General features: G+C 52.0%; 7 protein-coding genes and 1 non-coding gene across 8 annotated transcripts; 3 read left to right on the top strand and 5 right to left on the bottom strand.

The window, feature by feature from the left end:
• Nucleotides 1-166: 166 nt before the first annotated feature.
• On the bottom strand, nucleotides 167-282 carry POX_rRNA024. The gene has a single exon (XR_007588115.1). It is a non-coding gene; the product is annotated as a 5S ribosomal RNA (ribosomal RNA).
• Nucleotides 283-712: 430 nt separating this feature from the next.
• POX_e06377 (uncharacterized protein) lies at nucleotides 713-2,871 on the bottom strand (the record flags this gene model as incomplete). The annotated part of the gene is made up of 5 exons (XM_050115200.1): nucleotides 713-960; nucleotides 1,028-1,276; nucleotides 1,340-2,506; nucleotides 2,584-2,738; nucleotides 2,810-2,871. 5 exons carry the CDS (start codon nucleotides 2,869-2,871, stop codon nucleotides 713-715), a joined length of 1,881 nt encoding a protein of 626 aa, XP_049967660.1.
• A 294-nt stretch (nucleotides 2,872-3,165) lies between these two features.
• On the top strand, nucleotides 3,166-4,200 carry POX_e06376 (Ribonuclease H2 subunit A; the record flags this gene model as incomplete). The annotated part of the gene is made up of 1 exon (XM_050115199.1): nucleotides 3,166-4,200. One exon carries the CDS (start codon nucleotides 3,166-3,168, stop codon nucleotides 4,198-4,200), a length of 1,035 nt encoding a protein of 344 aa, XP_049967659.1.
• Nucleotides 4,201-4,468: 268 nt separating this feature from the next.
• On the bottom strand, nucleotides 4,469-5,808 carry POX_e06375 (uncharacterized protein; the record flags this gene model as incomplete). The annotated part of the gene is made up of 4 exons (XM_050115198.1): nucleotides 4,469-4,592; nucleotides 4,654-5,494; nucleotides 5,552-5,587; nucleotides 5,655-5,808. The coding sequence occupies 4 exons, from the start codon at nucleotides 5,806-5,808 to the stop codon at nucleotides 4,469-4,471; spliced, it is 1,155 nt and encodes a 384-aa protein (XP_049967658.1).
• Nucleotides 5,809-6,232: 424 nt separating this feature from the next.
• On the bottom strand, nucleotides 6,233-8,477 carry POX_e06374 (uncharacterized protein; the record flags this gene model as incomplete). Its single annotated transcript, XM_050115197.1, has 2 exons — nucleotides 6,233-8,234; nucleotides 8,383-8,477. The coding sequence occupies 2 exons, from the start codon at nucleotides 8,475-8,477 to the stop codon at nucleotides 6,233-6,235; spliced, it is 2,097 nt and encodes a 698-aa protein (XP_049967657.1).
• A 56-nt stretch (nucleotides 8,478-8,533) lies between these two features.
• POX_e06373 (uncharacterized protein) lies at nucleotides 8,534-10,298 on the top strand (the record flags this gene model as incomplete). Its single annotated transcript, XM_050115196.1, has 2 exons — nucleotides 8,534-8,697; nucleotides 8,765-10,298. 2 exons carry the CDS (start codon nucleotides 8,534-8,536, stop codon nucleotides 10,296-10,298), a joined length of 1,698 nt encoding a protein of 565 aa, XP_049967656.1.
• Nucleotides 10,299-11,967: 1,669 nt separating this feature from the next.
• Nucleotides 11,968-12,717, top strand: POX_e06372 (Cellular nucleic acid-binding protein; the record flags this gene model as incomplete). The annotated part of the gene is made up of 4 exons (XM_050115195.1): nucleotides 11,968-12,020; nucleotides 12,091-12,119; nucleotides 12,210-12,506; nucleotides 12,608-12,717. 4 exons carry the CDS (start codon nucleotides 11,968-11,970, stop codon nucleotides 12,715-12,717), a joined length of 489 nt encoding a protein of 162 aa, XP_049967655.1.
• A 934-nt stretch (nucleotides 12,718-13,651) lies between these two features.
• On the bottom strand, nucleotides 13,652-15,973 carry POX_e06371 (uncharacterized protein; the record flags this gene model as incomplete). The annotated part of the gene is made up of 5 exons (XM_050115194.1): nucleotides 13,652-13,852; nucleotides 13,977-15,103; nucleotides 15,213-15,363; nucleotides 15,411-15,484; nucleotides 15,649-15,973. The coding sequence occupies 5 exons, from the start codon at nucleotides 15,971-15,973 to the stop codon at nucleotides 13,652-13,654; spliced, it is 1,878 nt and encodes a 625-aa protein (XP_049967654.1).
• Nucleotides 15,974-16,037: the final 64 nt, after the last annotated feature.

The following is a 16,037-nucleotide window of genomic DNA, read 5'->3' as shown; positions in this document are numbered from 1 at the left end:
CCTTAAGTTATACCCTCTGGCTTTTTTTGAAAAAAAAAGTTTCTTTCTCTAGGTAGCGATTTAATCGACGCTAAATATATCTAACTAACTACGAACTGACTGAGTTTTTCTCCCTAATTGGATCATCAATAAAGGATATAATCTACCACACTGATATCTCAAGCACATACGACCATAGGGTGTGGAAAATAGGGCTTCCCGTCCGCTCAGCCGTACTCAAGCCACACGCCGGCCAGTTAGTAGTATGGTGGGTGACCACATGCGAATCCTGGCTGTTGTATGTTTTTATCCTTGAATGATTTTTTCTGATGCTTGGTGGTTCTTCGCTCGCATCTCCAGTGGACTGGAGCTGCGCTGATTATTAGTAGCATGAGTTGATGGGGTGTACTAGGGGCAGACATGCTGATCTGTCATTGGCTAATTGTCTCTAAGCTCACCTTGTTAGAGTTGGATATCGAACATGCTCCGTGCAGACAACCTTGGGGTTCTTTCTCTCCAAATGCACTTTCATCCACGAAGCAAATTACGACTTCAAGAACATGGGTCCATTCAGTATTGAGTAATTTATGAGATTGTTCCTGGCTAGAAGAAAGAAAGAAAGTGAAAATAAACAACAGAGGTATCATAGCAACATTGAATTACCAGGTCCAGCTGGGCGAGAGCACATCCAAAGAGTAAAAGCCTTGAACAGAAAGAAGCCACAAACAATCGTCTATTTAGCCCTTTGCTTGCCCTTGGGGCGGCCTCGTTTGGTGGCCGGAGGCTCAGAAGGCTCAGGATCAAGTTCGGCCCCATTTGATGGGCCACTTGCCGTCGTTGTTTTTGTTTCAGGTGGTGGTTGTGATGCGGCCTCTGTTTCCGTTGTCTGCACGGGTACTTCACTACCCTCTGGGAGACAGCACTGTGTGAAGAAAAGTCGCGCATTCTTATTGCGCGAGTTTTGGAAACTGTAGTAATTGCCTGAAGAAGGATAAAAAATGGTCAGCATGCTGGTATAGGATGCCAACAAAAGTGCAGGACAACATACCTCGTGGAATTTGAAAGACGGATCCCTTGCCAGCACTGAACTGAACACCGCTAATGTCCACTTGCACTCGACCATAACAGACATAGAATACCATATGCATCCTTTTTGAATTTTTAGGCTTCTTGACCCCGTCGGGGGGAAGTTCGACCACACCGGAACCAATGAAGGAGGAGCTGAGAAGCTTGGCAAATCGAAATGAGGCACCCTTGACTTCTCTTGTTTCAAAGCCTGAAGGCGCATAGGCAATATCTGCAGAAGCGCGATTAGACTGCATCCTGTATTCAGGGAACGGGAGAAAAGCATCAACCATACCTATAACCTCTTCCTCGGATGTACTCGTTTGCGCCACCGGGTCCCATTTCGATACGTAGCCATGCAAAACACCAGTTTCCTTTTCCCAGAGGTCGGCATCATCGTCGATCTCATCCTCATCTGACGAATCATCCTTCTGTTTCTTGGACTTGCCCTTCCGGCCTTTCTTACCCTTCTTCGGTCGATTCGATGCAACCTCTTCCGTACGAATCACTTCTTTGATCGTGGAAAGAGGGTACCGTTGTCCTTCAGCAGCCTCCCCATCACCATATACGCATCGCTCATTGCGCCAGTATGCCAGGGGCCGAACAGATACTCGCCCGGAGCGGGTGTGAGTAGTTTCGTTGCTGCTGGGATCTTCACGCTTGAGAATATACAAACTGCGACCTTTCAAGGGACCAGATCGCTGGGCGTAATTCTCCACCACACGGTCCAGCTCAGGGTCTAATGGCTCCCGTGAGGCGCGACTCGCCTCTGACGTAGTCTTCTTTTGCTTCTTAGCTGGTCGGGACTCTGTGTTTTCTTCATCCTCTGCGGGGGGCTGAGACTTTGCGGGACGTCCTCGCTTCCCAGCAGGCTTAGCCGCGGCCTTGGTTGTCTTGGATGATTTGGCTGCGGAGGACTTCTTGGGTGCTCTTGAATTCGATGCGCTAGGCTTGCTCCGAGCCGTAGCCTCTGGCGCAGGTGATGATCCTTGTGCGTTCTCATCTTCCTCGTCATTCGCATCCTGCGCGACTGAGTCTCCATCTGCAGGCTCATCTGCGGGTGGCATGAGAGTCTCGTTGCCTTCGTCGTATTCGTCGCTGTAATCATCCTGTCCGACAGCAAAGGCGTCGCCGTTCTCATCGACCGCTGCGTCGCCGTCCGAGAAATCTGCCGCTTCTGATGATGCTGATCGAGACTTTTCGTTTTGTCGAGCCGCCCTATCGTTAAACATGCTGGCGTTGACAGATCGATTGGTCAGTGGGATGGGGTCCCCACGCGCAAAGGACAAACGCCTGCCATCAGATGGGCTCGAGGCTACGAGATCTTCTCGGTCATCCGGGGAGGAGCGCAAGACGGGCGACCTCCGAGAGGTTTTGGCTGGGGATTGAGCGCCGGATGCCCGGTAATTGTTGCGCGCGTTATCAGAGGCGCCGAGAAAGTCCATAGGTCCCGGCGCATTGTCTGTTTTTCAAGAAAATACATGTCAGTTGCCAATCCAGACGAAATATTGACGCCCTCATCTCGAGGGAGAGTCTCACCATCCTCAATGGACATTTCTGAGCCAGCGGTATCGTCCGCGTGGGAAAATCCATTTTCTTCCGCTGGCGATTTCTCGGGTGAAGAGAACAGTCCGTCTACTTCTTCCATGCCATACTCGTCGCGCTGTCTCTCCTCCATGGTGAGACCTGTCCGCCTGTGCGCGCCGATAGTTGTCAGTCAATGGTCTTTTCATGCATCGGAGCGCCAGCGTCAAGCGCGACTAACCTTCCCAGCGTTCCCACATTGGAAAAGTCCAGATCGCGGGGCTTCGTAGAGCCACGCGCCATATTGTAACAATATCGACAATAATCAGTGGCACAAAACCAATTCGATTTTCTACCTTCCGAATGAAGCAGTTACCAAACAGAAGAGGTTGTTGGCTCGCGCCGCTCGGGTGGATGAGGGGAAAAGAGGAACAATGCAGCGGAATTTGGGGGAGACAACGCGCGCCGCAAGCGCTAAGCCCGAACGGTCGACGCGTCGGCATACTTTGGCGTCTTCTTCCATGTCACTTTTACATTTCTCCTGGTTCATCTCCACCCAAGCTCCAATTGCCGTTCAAACATAAAATGCCAGTCAAAATGAGCAAAGAAACCGACGTTGAATCGCCCGCTGACCCCATGACTTTTATCCCTCCAAGTATTGACAGAGCCCGTCTGCTCACGGGAGATTCCTATGCCTACTATACACCCTGCCCAGCCAAAATCACACCCTTCGACAAGACCTCAACGACACCGCAGACAACAGAGGCGACGCCATGCGTGCTAGGCGTTGATGAGGCTGGTCGTGGTCCTGTTCTGGGCCCAATGGTCTACGGCGCATTCTATCTCCCCCTCCACAGGCATCACTCTCTTCTGGCGCACGACTACAAATTCGACGACAGCAAAGTGTTGACTCCTGCGGTACGCGCCAATTTGATGTGCTTGATCAACACACCGGGCGAGGATCTATATGAGTCCTGTGGTTACGCGGTCAAGGTGCTTTCGGCGCGTGATATTGGTTCGGGAATGATGAAGCCGGGCGCTGCGATGTACAACTTGAACGCGCAAGCCATGGACGCCACAATTGAGATTATCCGAGGAGTCTTGCAAGATCGTGCTATCAATGTGCAAGAGATCTACATTGACACCATTGGTAACCCGGCCACTTACCAAGCAAAACTCGAGCGCATATTCCCATCCATCAAAATCACCGTGGCTAAAAAGGCAGACTCTCTATATCCGTGCGTCAGCGCGGCAAGTGTGGCCGCAAAGGTGACCAGGGATGTGGCTTTGGAGGTCTTGTACGAGAATGTACTCAAGGCGCAGCAGCTTGACGACGGCTCGACGGCCCCCGAGGGCTGGGGCAGTGGCTATCCTTCAGACTCAAAGTGTGTCGGCTGGCTTCGACACAATATGGACCCTGTCTTTGGCTGGGGTAGTGAATGCCGATTCAGCTGGGGCACTGCAAAGGAGATGTTGGAGCAGAAAGGAGGCGTGCGTGTCGATTGGCCAGCGGACGAAGATGAAGGTAGCAACATGCTCAGCGACTTTCTGCTGACCTCTGGACCTGGCAAGGCTACGAGCAAAGACGGATTGAGAGAATGGTTTGGTCAACGCCCAACAGAAATCATCTGATTGCAATAAAAAAAACACTATGGCATGGGATTAAAGGCGTTTGGGGGGGGGGGGGGGGGGGGGGGGGGTGGGAGAACTGTATTAAAAATAATGATACCCGATGAGGCATGTTCAAAGCAAAGCAATAGAATACAAATGGAAAAAAGTTCGTACATCCCAGCGGCTTCTCCAAAATCGATTCATAATGGATGAGGGTTTCTGGTGACAAAGACTGGGGTATCATAAGAAAGGTCATAAGACGATCGGCGATCCACGACGTAGCAGGTGTTCAGAGCGTGGCAGTCGAGAAGTAGTAGTTGTCCCACAGGTACTCATAATCTTCGACAACGCTACCCACCAAGTCCAAAAGGGGCTTGCCCTTCATCTTGCCGGTGACACTGTGCAGCCAAGACCTATTCTCTGTTAATTCGCAGCCCAAGGTGAGTGCATACCGCCTCAATACGGGTCACTTACTTGGTGATGTTCTCGTAGAAAGCGCCCCGCATCAGCCACCAGCCCATGGACCACCCGCGTTTCCGCAGTTCTTCCCGTTCAAGGCCAGTCAGACCCCGTAGACCACCAGCCACTCGCTCTCGGAAGTCGCGCTTGGCGAGCTGTCGGCAGCCATATTCCATGCCGAATCCGATCAACCAGGGCCGCCAGCTACGCCGATCTCCACTCCAGCGTTGCATTGCCAGCGCGTACACGACAGGCCGCAGGATGTACATGACCTCCGCCAACTGGCCCTGGCCAGTGACGCGGTGCAACAGTGTCTTCGGTGGTTTGATGTCATCCGCGGTGAGCACCTTGGAAATCAAATAATTTGACACGTCATTCACGTCAGGTAGAGACGGCATGGACAGTCCTGTTCGAGGCATCGTCCAGCTGATATCGGTAGAGCGCTCGCTCGTAGGTGTCTCCATGCCGTTCCAATCGCTCTGCTCATCTTCTCCCTGAGTCGACCGAGGGTCGACTTCTCGCTCCGGCAGCGGCGGGTTCACCAAGGGTCGGGAATTGGTGAGCCGAAGCAAAAGTAGGCGACAGATCGCCTTGGCAATTTCAATAAAGACGACTACACGCCATCGCGTTTTCTGTCCGCGACGTCGGGCTGCCATCTCCCATAGAAGTTCAGTGTATCGTAGCATCTGCAGCGCCATGGCTACTCGATGATACAGCGACGACCGCAAAGTCCAGTATTTAGTGTAGCGCGCGTGCGGTGACGGTGGCGGCCTCGGAACTGTTGAGGGAAGTCGAGAGATCACTTTGGATACAAGAGAATCATGGTATAGGGATAGGAGCTGGACTCCGGAATGGACTGAGAGCAATAGTCAGCTCGTTGTCGCCGCGATCGCATAGCGATCTCCTCACTCACCGCATTCTGACGCAATTTCAGATTCGCGATATCTTCCTACAGAGCACAGCAAAGAGTCATTAGTCAGGAATCTCAGGCGATGTCTTCGTAAGGTGGTGGTTACCAGGTATGATATAGGTCAAGGAACTCAGGGCGGACTCCACCGAGCCCACAGAGCTAGAGTTCTTGGCAACAAAGTCCTCATACATGGAAAGCCATTTGGAGGGCTTCATCACCTCCCGGGGGATAGGATTTTGAATATTGCGCACAGCCTCCATGATCCTGCACGATGAGACTATTCGATGTGGAGAGTTTGCGGAATCCGGGGGAGAGGTTGGAAGCAGTAAGGGAGGTCACGCGGCCGTGCCAAGCCTCTTGTGCCGAGGCTGTTGCATGCCAGTGCCGTCAATGTTAGCGGACGCCACCAGCTCGCACGAGTTGTGTCCAAGTAGTTGAATTGGAGTATCCTGCTGTTCCATACTGAGGGCGCTTTCAGCTCGGCGCATGGTTTTGAATTATCTGACTATGATGTGCCGCCTAATACAACCACAATCGAGACTTTTCGAAATATTACATGATATTGAATCTTGTGCAAAGTACTGATCTGATGGACAAAAATTGTGCATCCCAAACACAATTCCCGTAAAACTGAAGATCCATCTTGTCAAGAATGGCCATATCCTATTATCCAATATATTAACTTCACTCGTCGGCCCATGTCCAGACTCCTCCAGGACGCATAGCCTCCCAATATCGTTCCTCGACCTTCTCTCGCTCCATCTTCCGCGCATTTTCGCGATCAGCCTCAATTTCTTGCGTAGATGGCATTTCAGTCCGCCAGAACCCGGGCGGACTTCGAGCACGTTGGTGAGTGTGCCGATGCCGTCCGTACTGATTGGCGTAATGGCGTGCAAGAGCTTCCACGCGTATTTGCTCATGTTGCCTCTCGGTCATGCCCACGAGGCTAGCCCCATTCTCGCCGATAAAATCTTCGACGATTCGCTGTTCTTCCTCATTTTGCGCAGCTGTTTTGTTACTGCCTTGAATTGCCATTCGAGCCATAGCACGGAACCGGTCTCCACAGCAGCCGGGACGTGTGCACCCGGACATGCACTTGCGGTCGTCTTTTTTGCGTATCACATCGTCGTAAGCATAATCACGACCTGCATTCGCAGCTGGGTTGATCTTAAAGTGATGGAGACCTAATCGATTCAGGGGTCGGGATCTATATGGTTCTTCTTCTGGTCGTACTTCAAGACCAGCTTGAGATGCATAGTCTGTCTGCGTTTTCTCTGGACCCGGTAACGCAGACTTCCTTGCATTGGCGTGTGACTTGTTTGAGCGATTCCTTTCATCTACTCTATGACCGGCCGCTCTTTTCGACGAGGGGAAAGAGGGTGTAGAAGACGAAGATCCTTCCAGTAGGTCTTGGAGACGAGTGTTTCCATCGTGTTTAACCTTGGGGGTAGCGTTGCGAATGGGAGTTTTTGCACGCTTTCTGGATGAAGTCTGAAAGTCACCAGAATCGCCATCTTCTGCCATCATGAGTGCGGCAGTAGCTGAAGAGCGCGGCTTTTTTGCAGTCGATCCTTGCCCGCGAGATCTGAGCGATGGTACGTTTCCATCAATTGGCTGAAGGACACCAACAGGTTGGGTTGGGCGACTCGGGGTGGATACGTTTGGCTTTCGGTCTGAGTATTGGTGTTCAGTATCCCAGGGAATTTCCTTGAAGGCTTGCTTTTTCGTGGGTGTCTGCACGACGCCGCCGATCTCGTCCAAATCTTGGGTGCTGGGGAAGTGGGTGAGGCAACCAGGGGCCATAGCCCCCGGTTGTACCGGACTGGATGACAACGTCTCCGACTTGATCAAAACCGGCTTCTCAGGCGCACCTTGTCTGAGTTCATTTTCACCAGACGGTTGAACCCGCTTCCGCTTTCTGGTCTGCAAATTGGACGGGAGGCCGGAACTTGATTCGGAAGAGAGTCCGTCGCTTGTCAGTGTTTCTTGGGTCGCCGTCACCAGAGAGGAATCAGCAAAACTTTTGGATTTGCCAGTACGTATCGGCTCTGCCGGGCGAGTCCAAGTAGCGGTTGCCGGCTTGGTTCTGTGTACATTTTCATCATGGTCGAGTCTCCTGCTTCGGGGACGATTCTCTTCTGCGCCTGGATGCTCGTCTGCCAGACGCCTCCGCATGGACGCGCGAATTTCCCCGCCATCTGCCACTGACTCTCCATCGGCGTTGGTTGACCTGGTGAACGTGACGGTGCTGTTGTCCAGAGTGATCGTGAACGAATCCTTCTTCAACTGTCGCTCCCAAGTTTGTAGTTTCTTCTTGTGCTGAAGTGTCACAGCCTTGAGACTACTCCAACTTTGAACAAAAGCTTGAAGACCCTCGTAGAGCTTCGAATATTTCGTCTCCAGAATGTCACGTAGACGACTCGCATCTATTTCCTCGTTCTTCCATACCCTACCGGGTGCAAAGTCTCTCTCGAGATTTGGTATTGCCGTCGGAGGTTCGAGCTCTTTGGGACTAGCTTTGTGGGTGTTGAGCTCATCTTTAAGCGCGTCTACGTGACGCTGGAGGTTGTTGGCCCTTTCTTCGGCGGCTTTCTGAGCCTCGAGAGCACTTGACAAGTGTGTCTCGGCTTCTTCTAGGCGCTTTTGTTGGGCAGTCACAGCCGCATCAAACTTTTTTTGAGCATCACTGATTGAGGTTGCACAAGCTTCCGCTATGGAGGCCTGTAAGTCATTGAATATCTCCATGTGTAATTTGCAAGCATGGCCCTTTGAAACTAAGTGATGAGGGTGACGCGACTTGACGTATACCGCGTCAGATTTGGCAATATCCTCACCATGCTTTAGACCGCTTCTTTGCCGCCGGCTTATCGGCAGCTGATAAGAGGTTATCAGACGGAGCGCCAGTAGCCTCGACTTCATTGTCGGCCATGGACTGAATATTAACTACATAACATGTTGACCTGGGCTGAATAGGCATCTCACAGTATGCCCAAGCGTCCTCTTGATGATGCTGTGGCCAGGCAGCTTCCAAGTAAGAGACGGCGGGACTTGGAGACTTCCCCACTTGATCGATTATCCTTGTTGAGCGATGAACTGCTTCTTCAAATCCTGTCTTTTCTTCCCATCTCGTCTTTGAATGTCTGCCAAAGGTATGTGCTCGGAACCTTCGGTGTCATGGGGAGAAGAAGAGGAGTATGACTGAAGCTTTTCAATCAGGTTGTCTCGTCGGTTCCATAGGCTTGCTGGAGATTCTGAGCTATGGAAACGACAATACTATGTGCAATGGGTTCGTCCTCGGGCTCGACGATTAGCGAATGTCACTCGAGCATCTCTTCCATCAAAAGCCCCGCCAAATAAGTCGGAATACTCACCGAGAGTTTCAACATGGCTTGATCACAGTCATCTGGCTGAGGATGGGAGGACCACAAATTGGAAAGGCCAGTACCGTCTTCGGCATAATTGGTCCACGGGAGTCTGTCGGGTTACCGAAGTCCACTTCACCGAATCTCAGACGCCGCCTATATTGGTTAAGCTTTGCGCTGGCGTTGTCTTCACCGCTGATACAGAGCATGGACTTAGGGCATGGGCGGCCAAAGACCCTGCACATTGCTTTGCGGAGATGAGTCTTTCAAATTCAATCACAAAGACCTCTATTGTTCCAACTGCTCTTGCCGTCAGCAGGAGTATTGATGAACACGAAGTCGTGATCGGGTTCAAGGACGGCCATGTTCGTCGCTATGCGTTCGACGACCAAAAGTCACGACTGCGGCTAGTCTCCAGTCACACAGAGTTAACCCATGGAGCCATCACTGCCATGGCTCTATCATTTCCATATCTCATGATCGTGTCTCAGAATGAAAGCTTGTCTCTTTACAATCTACGAGAGCTCTCTCATACATCGGTGCTTTCAGGCCAAGCCATCCCGCCGCGGAAATTGGCCTCGCTAAACGCAGCGAATATGGTCGCACCGATGACACTGTCTCTGCGCAAATCTGGCGTACGAGTTGTGGCTACGATTGTGTACAGTTTCTTTCATATCAGCTGTGGTTGGTCCCTAGGTATTCAAGAACTGAGATTCGATCGAAACGGTCAGCAAGTGGAATCTCGGTTGACGAGCACTGTGGACTCTCAGCACGAGACACTGTCAAGAAGAGACCGCACAGGCCCACGCGATCGACGGCATTCCACAGAGCATGAAGCGAGTGAAGGTCGTGCTATGCTAGATCCCAGCGAGCCAACGATTGTGCATTCTCATCCGCCCACATCTATATCCTACTCTCATCCATATCTGCTCACCTCTCACAAGGACAACACTTTGACCATGTACCTTGTCGTATCGGATAATCACCGTCTCTTTGTTCGCGGTGGCCAGCGACTCTGGGGCCACACGTCTTCAGTTTCTGCGGTCCAAGTGACGAATCGGGGAAAGGCCATATCCGTGAGCGGGCGAGGGGACGAGGTTCGGGTTTGGGAACTTGAACCTGCGGTGCGCTCGATCGGTAGCCGACCACTATTGCACGATGAGAATAGCATCAAAGTTCACCCAGAACATTCCGATCGGGCTGAATCGGATGCGGATTCCGCGCCGGGCGGCCTCGACCGAGACAATCGTCATGCGGGACGAGACACGCAACCTACGGGCGAGTTGTCCATGATACATGATTGTGTTGGCTTTGACGAGGAGCGAGTTCTCTTGCTCCGTGAGAAAACTGTTGGCACACAGCTTCTGGAATGCTACGACTTTACCTAGTTTTCTGGAAGGACCTTCTGGTCTTTCCCTCCAAAATTTCGTTCCAGGGCCCGTCAAGTCGACAAATTTCCTCTCCCTGGTTGATTCAATATTGGGTGATTCTACATGATAAACAATAAGATGCCCGGGATATTCGACTATGGCTCAAAGCCACGCCCGCAGGCCTTGGAACACAAGGTCCTCGGCCCACCCAAGCAATTCGAGGACCTTGGCAGCACCCATTGTCTTTTATAAATGAGACTGCAGTCCGAGGGTTCGCACGCTTCTCCTACGCAGGTCATGGCGACTTTTCGGTCCCTGAATCCGATAAGTTCTCGAAAAGGTTTGCCCTGTTTCTGCGGCCGACGAGTTGCCAAAGTGGGTGCAAGTCATTTGTGGGCGGCAAGTCATTCTCAGCACAAATTTTGACCTCTTGCGACTCCGTCCCCGATCGAGCATTTCAAGGGGAAATGGCCTGCTGATTAAGCTGTCTGCGGCCATTTGACTCGACAGATGTCGTGTTCACAGGTCGAATGTGTGTATTCTGCAAGGGGTCACGGCAATCACATTCGTCGATTGAAGCACTACGCCCGTCCGACCTCCCACCTCCGACCGAACCCCTGATGGAGGAAGACAGACGAATACACGGCATCTGATGTTAGAATGAGAGATTATTGAGGCATGGGATATTTGGGTTCCCAAGTGTATGCAGCGAGACGCACAGAATGAAGATTGAGATGTACCCTCCTTGAGGGTGGAGAGTTACCTCCTCCATTACGCTTCAGCGATTGTATGTGACTTTCTCCAGTCTACTCTGACAGAATTACTGGAGAATTATCCCGCCCATCTTGGTTTGCTGGACTGGGTCGACTGCCTCTCGAACCAGGACCGCCATGCGATATACTGAGCTGCCTGATTGCTAAGGGGGGAAAGGGTCCCTGAGGTGGGTGGTGCCTGAACACCTCAACGCCTGAAAACTCCCGTGGACGATTATTACACCCGCGTACAGTACAGTCAGTACTGAACGCCCCCGCACTACAAAATTTCCTCGCCTACTCTGCCATCCCGCTTTCTGACCCAAAGAAAAAAAAATAGTACCCTAAGAAAAAACCTTCCTCCCCTCATCTCCTCACCTCTCTCTACCACAACGTCCTTCTTTCTTCAATCATATCATACCCCTTTTCCTCTTCCAACCAACTTCATCAAAATGGACTCCCGTTCTCGTGCCTGCTACAACTGTATGTTCTCTTGCTATCTTTGGGCCCTGGCTTGGATTTCGTATGGGACTCGCACACTGCGTCTCGGTTCAGACTGCATCTTCTCTGATGGCTCTGTGAATCTGTGACTGCAGTCCCTGCTGTGGACTGCGTCGTCTGGTCAGACCACTTATACGTGTGTCGTGCTGTGCATCTTGCATCGCAGATCTCTTATAAGCTCCTGGCACCACTTCTGGGCCATGATGTGATCGTGGCGCCTCTGGTTTTGATCAAGTTTTGGGGACTGACCTATTTTCTCTCTTTTTTCTAGGCGGTGACGCCTCTCACCAGGTAAACAATCCCCGGATCTCTCGATTCAGGTCTCGTTCCACCGAATGATTCATGAAACCTGCCCCACGGTCTCATCGTCTCGGCATAACGGATTTGTTTCAATGCTTCCCACCAGGGAATGCCACCATGGACTGCAACTGACCATGGATAAAATCATACAGGCTAAGGACTGCCCCAAGAAGGGAACCCCCACTTGGTAAGTTTCTGGCTTTGGCCCAACTACACTCCGTATGGAATATTTCCGCTGACATCTTCCCTGTGAATAGCTACAACTGCGGTGGTGAGGGCCACGTCAGTGAGTACACCTCGATAACGAGGCTCGGCTTTTGCGCCTCTCGATGGGCACCTGACCTCGTTCATGACCACTAACCACCGACTTTATCAGACCGCGAGTGCCCCGAGCCTCCCAAGGAGCGCACCTGCTACCGCTGCGGCCAGACCGGTCACTTGTCTCGCGAGTGCCCCCAGGGTGGCAACAGCTACGGTGGTGCTTCCGGCGGCAGCCAGGAGTGCTACAAGTGCGGTCAGGTCGGCCACATTGCCCGCAACTGCTCCCAGGGTGGTGGTAACTACGGCAGCGGTGGCTACTCCTCCTACGGCAGCCGCCCCCAGACCTGCTACTCTTGCGGCGGTTTCGGCCACATGGCCCGTGACTGCACCCAGGGTCAGAAGTGCTACAACTGTACGTGTTCTTGCTATCCTCGTGTGCTTAGCCCACTCGAGCCCCTCCTCTGTTCTCCATTCGCCAGCCTGGTCGCTGACTTGATTCTTTCCTCGCAACAGGTGGTGAGGTCGGCCACGTTTCTCGTGACTGCTCCACCGAGGCCCGCGGTGAGCGTGTCTGCTACAAGTGCAAGCAGCCCGGTCACGTCCAGGCCGCTTGCCCCAACTAAAAAGTTCCATCTCGCCTTGGTACATGAAACGTTACTTTTCTTCTTTGTTACTGCTCTCCTCAGAACATAGGGGTCCAGGAATTTCGAAGCTAAAAAAAGCCGGATCGTTTCCCATTCAAACATCCCTCCCTCTCATCACCTCTTCTTTCCGATTGATAACCCTGGCCTTCTCCCTCGCGACTCTCTTCCTCATCTTCATTTTTCCTTTTTACATGCGCCACGATTTGAGATGTCTATTCCCCTCGGGCTTCGTCGACTTTGTATGATCACTCACGGCTGGAATCACGACCATGGGTCTTTCTCTTTCTATTTCCCCCTTTTGCATTTACTACGGGCTTGAATTTTCTCTACCTGCCCTTCCTGTCTGATGGCTGAATGTGGTATCGTTGCTTGAAGATCAGAATGGTGGTCCTAGATTTTGGGCTTGCCGTTGGTGGTTTTCCAATCTCGATACAGACGTGTGTCGCATTTTCCCTTTCCGTGTCTACCGGGTCTTCCTCGCGTGGAAAAGGGAAAGTTGAAATCTGCAATGGTGGTGATTTTTTATGTTCTTGAAAGTTAAGAACGGGTATGCATGGAATTATCACGATGATCACTTCCGGGCGATTACTTTAGATGCATGGGGGAAATGCATGGCTATGACTCTCTATTGCTCTTCCCATGGTGGATTGTAGATGATGGGGTGGTATTCACCATAGACTACCCATGTAGTCAGGCCCAAGGAGGTTTCAATTTAGTATTGGACTTGGGTATGTATAATTTGTATGTACTCTGCACCTGTGCAGTATGAGTATGTCCTCTATCTGTACATGTAGTAGGTACAACTGGATCTTGCCCAGGGTCAATAAGGCATTGACGATCAACTTAAAAGGGTCACAGCAATGGATAACAACGCCCTGAGACTTGGATTCGAATCTGGACCACCCCGCGGACGCTAAGAGCTGCAGCTACACATCATCGCCCTCTTGTACTTGGGGACATCGCCGCAGAATCTTTCCTCTTCAGCCTTGTCGAGACCCCATTCCTCGTTGAACGGGTCCAGCGCCATCTGCATGACTCGTCCGAGGATCTTGCGATCGCCTTTTTTCTCGACTCGGTCAATCACTTCGTCTAGAATCCAACCTCGTGGAATAAACTAGAACCCACAAATGATGTCAGATATAACTGCAGCCATAAAATGCTCTCACCTTTTTTTTGTGGGTTGATCCTCTTTCAAAGACTTGAGGAATTGGTAAGCGGGGGACTGGAACTCGACTCACGTTGGGATTGACAGCTTTCATGGCTGCTTGTCTCTCTTGATCTTGACTCTCACCGGTTCCCCAATCTCCAACGACACGAGCCCGCCAAGCGTCTAGCCATTTTGCAATCCGTGACTTGGCCGATTCCTCGGTTGTTCCAATTCCACCGAAGCCTTCGGCATGGGCGAATCTTGCCGCAGCAGCTAACCGCTTTTCCTCACTTTCCACATCCGACAGCGTCAGATTCGACAAGCGGCGGAAGAAGTGATTGAAGTCGAGTTCCAGGGCCTCCATGGTATCCAGAAGGTCAGAGTATAGCGTTTGGAAATCGGACTCGTGTTGCGTTTTGAGACCCAGGCGCTGCGTCATGAGTCGTTTGTATTCATGTAGAAAGACGGCGCGAAATTCTTCACCGGTGCGTTCGATGATTTTCTCCGCGCGCTGGACCAGGTCGGTTTCTTGTTTCTCGTCGGTGACTCCGTCCTTGATGAATGACTCGTCATCGACTTGTTTGCCTGCGCCGATTAGTTCGCCCAGCGATTCGCCGAGGCGCACCAGGTTCCACCAGATGATGCTCGGTTGATTCCGGTAGGAATATCGTAGCATGTGATCGTCGTGGTTGGGCGTGTATGTCGGGTCGAAGTTGTCCATGAATGCGAATGGGCCAAAATCAAGTGACAGGCCGTAGATGGAGGTATTGTCGGTATTCAGCACGCCATTCATGAACCCGTATGCTTGCCATGCGGCAACCGTTTTGGCGTTTCGTCGGGCAATCTCGCGATATAGGCGTGCGAACCGGTTCTCGTCGATGTCGTTGCTGATTTGGATTTCATCGCGGGCTACTCCGCGCGAAGGATTGTCAATTTGTTGAATGTCTTTGGGGAGACTTTGATTCTCGCCAAAGGGAATGACGCCAGGGAGGGTGTCCCAGCCGCCGAAGACGTCTTCGGCGATGTAGGTGGAGAGTTGGCGGATGAGGGCGCGTTCGCCGCGTGCGCGGAGGAGATCAAAGGTGCCAATCCGGAGCCAGGTCTCAGCGAAGCGGGCGACGATGGCGCCGGGTTCAATGCGCTCGCGGAGGACTTTGGCTTTGGGGAGGAGGGTCAAGGATAGTGCACGGGTGCTGGGGATATTGAGCGCGTTAAGGGCTATGCAGGTATCAGCACGACTGTAAGCTTGGTGAATGGGCCTCAATCACACGACATGGGGAAGCGAGGAGGGTGAGGTTGCAGAAAAATCCGGGACTGCGCGTAGTACCTTCAGAAACGATGTACTCTCGGATACTGGATCGGAGAACAGCTTTGCCATCAGCGAAGCGTGAATAGGGGGTTTTTCCAGCGCCTTTCAGTTGGAGTTCATATCGCTTGCGAGTTTGCGGGTTGGTTGTCTCGAAGAGACTGATGGCGCGCTGTGGATGAAGTGGGAAAGAGATTAGTAAATTGGCCGTTTCCATACGATATTGTTCCCAAGTCTCGACGCGACTGGGTGGTAGACATACTCCGTCGCCAAGCTGTCCCGCCCAAGAACCACTAGGGGGATATTGATGTTAGAATATGTTGCCGGCTCTGTATATGGTAACTTTCATCATCAAGAGGTGAGAAGATCATACAATTGCCACCCTAGTAGCACGGGAACCCAAAATTAATGTTTTTCCAATACAGCTCAAGCCTGCGGATTTGTGCCTTCGACATACCTCCATAACACTGCGCCCAGGGATAAACACCACCGCCTTCCTCCGTCCAAGCAATCTCGTTTCCCGCTATCACGGCTTGGAAGAATGCGCTATCCTCTTCCCCAGGCTTCAGCCCCAAATCGGCCATGGCCCGGGGGCTCACACCCAAAAGTTCCGTCTCTTCTGCCGGCTCCGGCCGTACATAAGTGAACAGCGCTCCCTTGACCATTCGTGGGCCTAAGCTTTGCCGCGGAGCCTTGTGGGAGATCTCAGGTGTTTCAAAGGCTGGGTCGGCCGGGAGTTTGCTGGTGAAGACGTTGGATTTGGGAAGATCGGCGAGAGACATGGTGCCTGTAGGGGCCGTGTTGCTTGTCGAGAAATGAGCAGCCATTTGGTCTAGACGGCTGGAA

Source organism: Penicillium oxalicum, chromosome V (genome assembly GCF_001723175.1).
Source record: "Penicillium oxalicum strain HP7-1 chromosome V, whole genome shotgun sequence".
Lineage (NCBI taxonomy): Eukaryota > Fungi > Ascomycota > Eurotiomycetes > Eurotiales > Aspergillaceae > Penicillium > Penicillium oxalicum.
Note: the sequence above shows the minus strand (reverse complement) of the source record. Positions and strands in the feature narration are given on the sequence as shown.